Source organism: Mesitornis unicolor, unplaced genomic scaffold (assembly GCF_000695765.1).
Source record: "Mesitornis unicolor isolate BGI_N332 unplaced genomic scaffold, ASM69576v1 scaffold22173, whole genome shotgun sequence".
Taxonomy (NCBI): domain Eukaryota; kingdom Metazoa; phylum Chordata; class Aves; order Mesitornithiformes; family Mesitornithidae; genus Mesitornis; species Mesitornis unicolor.
The window spans coordinates 9785-18760 of NW_010175615.1; the positions used below are offsets into that span (position 1 = coordinate 9785).

At 37.2% G+C, this 8976-nt stretch overlaps 1 protein-coding gene across 2 annotated transcripts in view; it reads left to right on the forward strand.

The window, feature by feature from the left end:
* CLPX (caseinolytic mitochondrial matrix peptidase chaperone subunit) overlaps positions 1-8314 on the forward strand; it is an 18091-nt gene extending 9777 nt beyond the window's left edge. The window contains exons 5-14 of one of the 2 annotated variants that reach the window (XM_010181462.1): positions 148-307; positions 1509-1550; positions 2674-2850; positions 3689-3853; positions 4193-4281; positions 4793-4957; positions 5509-5808; positions 6324-6416; positions 6673-6779; positions 7726-8314. In XM_010181462.1, coding sequence (XP_010179764.1) covers positions 148-307; positions 1509-1550; positions 2674-2850; positions 3689-3853; positions 4193-4281; positions 4793-4957; positions 5509-5808; positions 6324-6416; positions 6673-6779; positions 7726-7816 — 1389 coding nt within the window. In that variant the 3' untranslated portion in view covers positions 7817-8314. The remainder of the gene's footprint in view (positions 1-147; positions 308-1508; positions 1551-2673; positions 2851-3688; positions 3854-4192; positions 4282-4792; positions 4958-5508; positions 5809-6323; positions 6417-6672; positions 6780-7725) is intronic. The other variant, XM_010181463.1, reaches the window with a different exon arrangement.
* The last annotated feature ends 662 nt before the right edge of the window (positions 8315-8976 follow it).

Consider the following 8976-nt stretch of genomic DNA (forward strand, 5'->3'; position numbering starts at 1 on the left):
AAACTTACCAACAGGAATATATTTTGCAGTTTAGATGTTGGGTTTCTGTTTCTCACTTCTGTAATGTCCATCTTTGGCACAATATACTATTTTTTTTATTGCTGCAAAGTGGTTTAGAAGTGTTTCTAAAATTAAGTTATTTTTCAGATTTATAACTACCTCGACAAATACGTTGTTGGTCAGTGTTTTGCCAAGAAGGTGCTTTCAGTTGCTGTGTACAATCATTACAAGAGAATCTACAATAATATCCCAGCTAACCTGAGACAGCAAGCAGAAGTTGAAAAGCAGACTTCTTTAACACCGAGAGGTTTGTATGATGTTTGGTATTTTTTTGACAAATAAAACTTACCATTTCAGGACTCTGAATTAAGAAACCTGAGAAAGGTTTTACCTTGGCACTACATGTTCTGTAATCGAAATGATCTAAAAGAATTAATATTTAATTTAATTTTCACTATACGTGAACTTCTGTGATTTACAGGTTTGTGGTGGCATGGGTATTGCCTACTGTATTGAATGGCTTGCGTTTTTTACTGACACATATTAGGTATTTTCCTTTAACTTTTTATGAAGTGAGCCTCCTAAATTTTTCTTTCTAATCTCATTTACTGCTTAACGCTAAATCTGCTGCTTGACCTGCGAGCAACAATGCAGATGATGAAGACAATATTTCACATAGTGGATTTGATGAGTTTGAGCTTTCTAACCTCGCTCGTTGCTGTTGGCAGCATCTGTTGGTCACCATAGCATTGTTCCGTATCTGGCAGGTGTAGCTGGAGTTACTCTTGGCAGTACTTTTGCTCCTGAGTAAGTGTGTAGCTATGTCGATCTAAGTTATTTTTAGCAGCAGGATTAAGTTTCTCTCTGATTCAAAGTGTACCTTGATTTTTTTTGTTATTTTTTTTTATTAAGGGTGCTTTGTTCTGTCTTGCAATAAATAGTATGCTAAGCAAACAGAAATCTCTGTTTTTCAAATTTACATAAAGAGGTGTTTTAACTGAGAGGGGAACATTAGTAGCACTGTTCTAGTAGTGGTAGGAGAGCAGTTGTGTACCTGGCACAGGGAATTCCCTGACGCTCCTCAGGAAGATTAAATAGTGCACACCCAGAGGGACTGGCAGTGAATGTTTGTAACAGCTAGCACTTGGAAATACACCAAACCTTACATTGTAACACTAGGATATAAATGTGAGACTTTAAGGAAGCCTTTAAAAAAACCCAAAACCTGCATTTTTTCCCCCTCTACCAGGTGGTTTTAAAATGAAAATCTAATCAGAGGTAATAGTGTTACTGTTTTAAATGATACAAAGCTTGCTGTCATTTTAAAAACATGCAGGTTGGGTTTTGGGTTAATTTTGACAGCAATTAAAAATAATTCATGTGTGGATTTTTATTAGAAATAACATTCATACACAGTGATGAGGTATATTCAGAAAAGGGCAAGAGGTAGAGAATTTATAAGCTTTTATAAACTTATTTTTTATTACTGTTTTCATCCTCTCTCTTAGAATTAGAAATCAGAAGACGGGAGGATGAGTACAGATTTACAAGTAAGTGAACTCTCTCCTCATGGCCTCCTCTGCAATATCTCCTCTTTTGATGTTAATGTAGAATAGTCTTCAGTGACCACTAGTTTAAAACGCTGGGAAAAAATCTGTTGGCTTTTCATCAGCAAGTAAATTTAATTGATGGCATCAAGTGTGTTTTTACTAGAGGTGACTAGAATTTGACTTCACCTACTTCTAGGTGGAAGGCAGGTAGATTGTGAAAACACCTTTTATGAAGCTGGTTAAATAATGATCTGTCCCTTAGAATTACTCTCAGTAGACCAAGTGAAATGGATTTTATTTTTTTACTTGGATCTGAATTGGGATTATATTGGTAATGCCATACAGAATACGATGTGAGGTAGATAATGAAGTTATGCAACTGTTTTCTGCAGGGTATTTGTACTCTTCAAAGGCGCTGTCACCTTGAACCTCAGAATGCGCTTTTTTTTTTTGTTTGGGTGATGTCAGTTATATTTATTTTCAGTCCACTGGAACTCTCACTGGCTATTGAACTTCTTCCATAGCCTGGTGCAGGTCAATTTGTAATCCCAGTTACAGGTCTTCACACTGGTTTTCGTAATTTTCACTATTCTTCAATTAAAACTAATGCTCTGAAAAGAGAGAATCCAGCTCAATCTCCATATTCACGTGTAGAGACAAAAGCTGTAACAACTGAACAGAAACAAACCTTTAAGTCTTGAGAAGTAGACCTGTGCATTATTTTATAACATACCTTATATTCTTGTAGTACTTCATCATTGAGATAAACAGTTTGGATTTATTTCTTCTCACGTGTTAAAAAAAAGATACTTAAAATGAGTCAATTAGTAAGGACTGAAAATTTCTCTAGCTTTTAATGTAGAGAAATATTTTTGGATAATCCACTGTTTCCACTGGAAATTCTTTTCATAAATGCAAATATGTCCTTGTGCAAAAAAATGATCTGAACTCCTGTTTTTGTAGTAATTTTGCCATATTTCTGTTGCAGTCCTATCTGTACACCTCTGTACAGGTAGAAGTATAGGTTTGCAGAACAAAACAGAAGAAACAAGCTTTTATTGTGCATTTAAGGTAATGGCAGACCTCCTCAGTGCTCAGACAGTGCTGTTATTGTTCTCTACAGAGCTACTGCAGATTGCTGGAATCAGTCCACACGGTAACGCGTTAGGAGCATCAATGCAGCAACAGATGAACCAGCAGATACCTCAGGAAAAACGGGGAGGAGAAGTTCTAGATTCACCTAATGACGACATAAAACTTGAAAAAAGTAATATTTTGCTACTTGGACCAACTGGATCAGGTACACAGCTGCAAGTTTTTATAGATGTCAAGTTTTTCTTAAAATTGATGGTTAATGAGTGATTTTCCTCTTTTGTGATTGTCCCAGTTTGATGTATAAAAAGCTAAACCCTCAATTCCAAACTGGGATTTTTGTACTCTCGGGTCAGGGTAACAAGCTGAGCTAAATGGCCTTGAAAGGCTCACGTGGTTTTCTTCTTTATTTTTTTTTTAATGCCTGTATTTACTGACTGATTAAAAGATGCAACTTTTACTAAGCTGAAATAAAATGCATTAGAAGTTTCTCTGCTTCAGCTAGCAAGCTGAGATGCTGCAGTTAGGAGGTGTTGTCCTCTGGGACAGATCAGTTGCAGGGGGACTAAAAGAGAAATGTTCATAAGGAGTGGGAGTGTTTGTGCTGAAGTGATAGCATTTTGCAGACTATTTTGGAGAACATCCACTAAATAATATTTTAATTCTGTTTCTCCCCAACTTCAAAGCAGGAGCAATTGGACTTTGCACTGCACACTGAGTGTCTGCAAAGGACTACTGACTTATTTAATCTTTAATCTATGCATGTACAGGTATTCTGGTTTTATATTATGCGATCCTGTATGCATTTCAAGCTGCTTCAAATGTGAACTATTAGACTAATTCAGAAATACCGCTTGCAAAGGTAAAAAACACTGTTTGTAGAAACTAGCTCCCTTGGAAAATATTCTTATATGAATATTATATACACATGCTGGCATCACTCAAAATGTTTAATGACTGTAATGATGATCTTATCGCAAATATTTGGGTTTGTGTGCTCTAAAGAAATGTATGGAAGCTATAACATACAGGTTTTGTTTTATCAGGTAAAACCTTGCTGGCTCAGACTCTAGCTAAATGCCTAGACGTACCTTTTGCTATCTGTGATTGTACTACCTTGACTCAAGCTGGCTACGTTGGTGAAGACATCGAATCTGTCATTGCGAAACTCCTGCAGGATGCCAACTACAACATAGAAAAAGCTCAGCAAGGTAAACCTTTACAATATGTTCCCTGAAGTACATTCATAGACTGTGTTAATCTCACCTAAGTGCTCTGAACTTTGAGACCACCAGTGTTTTTGTAAGTTATGTTTCTGTTCAGGTATTTCAACACTTTAAATCAGAAAGAATAAACCTGGAAAGAGCTCTAAGCATATCTTGTAGTTTTTGTTCTTGTCCACAGTTGGACAAGATTACATACATTTTAGCCATCTACAGTATGGATGTAGCACAGACTGCTGCTGTCTTAAATTATGTTCTTCCCTGTGTGTAAGTTCTTGCTGTCTTAAAAAGGGGAGTCTTCCTTAAATCTATTTTCTGTAACTGCAGGAATTGTTTTTCTGGATGAAGTAGATAAGATTGGCAGCGTTCCCGGTATTCATCAGTTACGGGATGTCGGAGGAGAAGGTGTTCAACAAGTAAGTACTTCCATGGAGTGATCTGACTTCGTAAGTGAACAGTCCATCAAGCGTACATATCATCCTATCCTATGTCAAATAGCATTAGAGTACCTAGAGTCATAGTTCTGCAGTTCCTTAATTATTAATCTTGAAACCCTCATCTTTTCCTCTTGACTTGCTTCAGACTACTTCATAGAAACGTTTCAATGGAAAAAGCCTTTGCAGCTTTCAGCTAGCAAGTTGCATAACGTAGGCAAGAACAGATAACATTTTCCATTTTGATAAAACTCTTAAAGCAACTCTTTACAAAGTGCAGCTCATAATGTGCATGGGAGTCACATTAAAGGAAGATTTTTGTCTGTCCTTGAGTCTCATATGGAAAACTGATTTCTTTAGACACTGCTACTATAAAGGCCTAAGGAGCAAAAAATGTAAGTACATCTGTGAAAGTAAGCACAGTATGGTGTGCTGCTTTATATGATGCTACACAGTGGAATTTTATATTGCTTATTTCTTCTTTCCTTCCTAGGGCTTGTTGAAATTACTAGAAGGCACAATAGTAAACGTTCCTGAAAAGAATTCTCGTAAACTCCGGGGAGAAACAGTGCAGGTTGACACAACAAACATCCTCTTTGTAGCTTCTGGTGCTTTTAATGGTCTTGACAGAATTATCAGCAGGAGGAAAAATGAAAAAGTGAGTGCATCAGACTGCATTTGAACTGAAAAATTATCTTAATTACTCTTCACAGTACTGACTCCTAAAGGTCTGGCTATATTTGTAAACCCACTGAGTTTGTTTGTAGAGCAGTTCTGGCTGCAGCTCTCTGACAAAGCGTGCACCCCGTTTCTAACAACAGAGGAGTGACTGAAATCCAAATTAGCGTTTATGATAATTCACATAGCTTTTCATGTAAGCGTACTTGCATGTGTTTGCTTCACTTCTGAAGAGCCCTTTTTAGTATTTGAAACCTTATTGGGACATGTTACTAACCTTTTTATTTAAGAAAACAACCTTGCCCTTCAACTTATGTATTGATGCTTTACTGAGGAAGTTGAATGTTATAAGAAACTGATTGTGTGTAAGGAGTCTAATTTTACTACGAAATAATTTCTTGAGCTTGAATTAATATATAATGACATAATGAGTCACTGCAGATTTTTTAATGCACATAGAATATGATTTAGTTACATGAAGAGAACTTAACTATTATATTTCTGTAAGCATAACACGTGTTTGTTTTGCAGTATCTAGGATTTGGGACACCAGCAAATATGGGAAAAGGCAGAAGGGCTGCAGCAGCAGCTGATCTTGCCAATATCAGTGGAGAATCCGACCCACATGAGGATATTGAAGAAAAGGATCGCTTGCTGCGTCACGTGGAAGCCAGAGATCTCATAGAGTTTGGCATGATTCCTGAGTTTGTGGGACGCTTGCCCGTTGTGGTTCCTCTGCACAGCCTGGATGAGAAAACCCTTGTACGAATTCTTACTGAGCCACGAAATGCCGTGGTTCCTCAATACCAAGCACTTTTCAGCATGGATAAGGTTTGATTTTTTTATTTAATGACTTTTTAATATTCTTTTTTATAAATACAGTGTTTAAACAATCTAAAATACCAATTGAAATCACTTTTTCCCTCCATATGTGCACTTACCCCCTCCAAAAAAAAAAGGCAAGCTAACTTGTTAAAACCTGACTGGTTTAGACTGGATAACTCTCCTTGTGGGGCAAGGAATCTGGAAGTAGTTGAGCTGCTCTTCCTGTTAAAATTTAAATAAACATCTGTGCCCTTGCCTAACAGGCATCAAGAGCCACTTCATATGCTGTAGAGATACTTATAGTAGTTGTAGGTAAAGGGACACAGTTGATGCTGGTAATGTTAGTCAGAAAGGAGGTGTAGCTGAAGCTTTATGTACATAGCTTCAGTGCTAAACATCCTGGTCTGTAACAAGGAAATGGTTACGGTTTGTTACTTTTGGTAATGCTTGCACTATTGTACTCCACACACAGTTGACTTATACATGAAATAATTAAGGAAGCTTACCATTTTTCTGTGTAGTGTGAATTAAATGTTACTGAAGATGCATTGAAGGCTATAGCCAGACTGGCCTTGGACAGAAAAACTGGTGCACGAGGTCTTCGATCTATAATGGTGAGTAAATTAAATCTCATGTGGAGTAAATGAAGCTACCTACGCGTGTGTGTATGGACCTAAATCATCACAATTTTCAGTCAAAAACTCACTCACTTGTGGGTCTTATATGGATACAATAAGTCTTTTTCTAAAACTGTGTGGGTATTCAGAGTTCTTCCAAGAAAACTCTCTAGCTCTGAAAATCACTTGCTAACCATATTGTTAAGTATAAGAGGGCATACAGAAATATTTTTTCCCCTCTGTCTTCTTGTAGGAAAAGCTGTTGCTGGAGCCCATGTTTGAAGTGCCCAATTCTGACATCGTATGCGTGGAAGTTGACAAAGATGTTGTAGAAGGCAAAAAAGAGCCAGGATACATTAGGTAAAACCATAATGGAAGTATCAGACAAGTTGTACAGCTAGACAGGTATTCTGATGTTTGCTGTAGGAACAAACACACAACCTAAAAAAGATCCAATTCTCTGTATACTGTACACAGCTGAATTATTCTATCCTAGAGATTTTGGGTTTGTATTGTTTAGTTTTTAAATAGAAATTTAACAATAAACTTGTATATGAAGTTACGTTAAGCTTTTTGTGTGTGTGTGTATACCTGTAGAAATAGAAATAATTTATAAGCATTGTAAGTTAACAGTAAAAATCTGAAGTTTAATTGTGACTGTACTGAGGCTTCTGAAACAGGACTTTTTCCTTCCTCCTTCTACCGCTGAGGTGGTTTTTTAATACAAGCTTCAGGCTGCCACAATTTTCTCTTGCAGCAGTGGAGAGCCACAAAGGCACATCTGTTGATTTGCTGAACTCCTGTTAGCATAATCAATTTAATGATGTAAAGATTGCGTTATGATAATGATGTGGTGGAACGCTGAAAGCACTGGACAAATCTGTATATTAAAAAAAGAAACTCTTAATTTTAGTGAACAAAGGTTGGAGTTGAGAGGGTATGGGTCAGGTTAAAAACACAAGCCTGAAATTTAGGAACTCTGGCTTGGTTTCTGCCTCTGACAACTTTTTTTGAGTAGGTGCTTTGAATTCATCTGTGTCTGTGCTGAAGCTTGGCTGGGCATACCCAGTGTCTCAGAAGGGGATGGTTGGAGTAGACAGTATTGTGCCTACGCTGGTGCGTGCTTTAGGTGATTTTGTAGAGCATCAGCATTCACGTTTGCTGGAAATACTAAATTTACTGATGACTTAACTGAATTCGGTAGACTTTTGGTTTTCAGTGATGAGGCTGCATTCTGGCAGCAGTGCAAGTCTGCACTCAAGTTTCTCCATTTCTGAAGTATCTGATCAGTTCGTTTTAATTATAGGGCTCCCACTAAAGATTCATCTGAAGAAGAATATGACTCTGGCGTTGAGGAAGAAGGCTGGCCTCGACAAGCTGATGCTGCAAACCATTAAATACTGTCAGAATGCTCACCCACCTAAAGCGCACTTGGTTATTTCCTTATGATTGCCTCTGGCTGCAGTCTGATACTAAAGGCATTGGATCTATCTCGGATAGGATACGTGATGAGGAACTTTATTAGATAAATCAGGTCGTGTATTTTATTGCAACATCACGTTGATTTATTTGATGGACATTGTGTGGACTTGGATGGCATAATGTTCAAATATGAATTGTATATTACACTTGTTCGATTCAAATGTATAGCAAATACAGCAGCACCTGGATTGCTCTTCCTAGCAACTAAAACGGCAACACAGGTGCTGCCAATAGTTAGATTTTACAATAATGTTACTCTACAAATGGAAAATCAAGATTAATAATTAGTAGAGGGTGAATAAACTTATCAGCTCCTCATGGTTCACAGAGGGTTGCGTTCAGGTCAGTGTTAGATTTCTGCTGGTGTTTGAAACCCGATGGGTGCTGGAGTGACTTGTTACATGGAGGGGAAGCCCTTGCAACAGGATTTTGGAAAAACTGGGACACGCTTTATGAAGATGCTGGGAGATTTTGCTAACATGTGACACTAGTTTGTTACAGTAATTTGAATGCAATATCAATATCCTTTCCTTCACCTCTCCGTCAGGAGTATGCTTCAGTCACCTTGAGTACTGTGAAAGAAGGTGAAGTCAGTAATTTGCTATTTTTTTTGCAGAAGAGTAAACAAGATTTCTAGGAAGTGGTAAGCCATCTGAATTTGGCCGAGAAGTCAGCATAAAATTTTAAATATTAATGTTCTAATATAGTACATTTTGTTTAACGTATTGGAACTATCATGCATCAATTTTTTGGTGCCAGGTATTTGCCCAACCTATCTTATAATGGTAAGAGATGAAAGAAGTAAATGTATAATATTTTTGATGTAATGGGTAGTGATTGTTCACATGACACAGTGCGTTTTAAGTTATACGCTCAAATGCTAGTATTGCGTCTTGTGGTTTTGTCTTTGATTTTTAGTCTCGCAGCAGAGTAATTCTCCCTCTTCTGTTCTGCACCAAAATAAATTCAATCCTTTAGGCAAGTCTTTGTAAAAACACTAAAGGACCTGTATGTTTTTGATTCATTTCCAGAATTAAAATTGTTGCTTTCGACTTTGTTTTGCCCTTCAGTGATA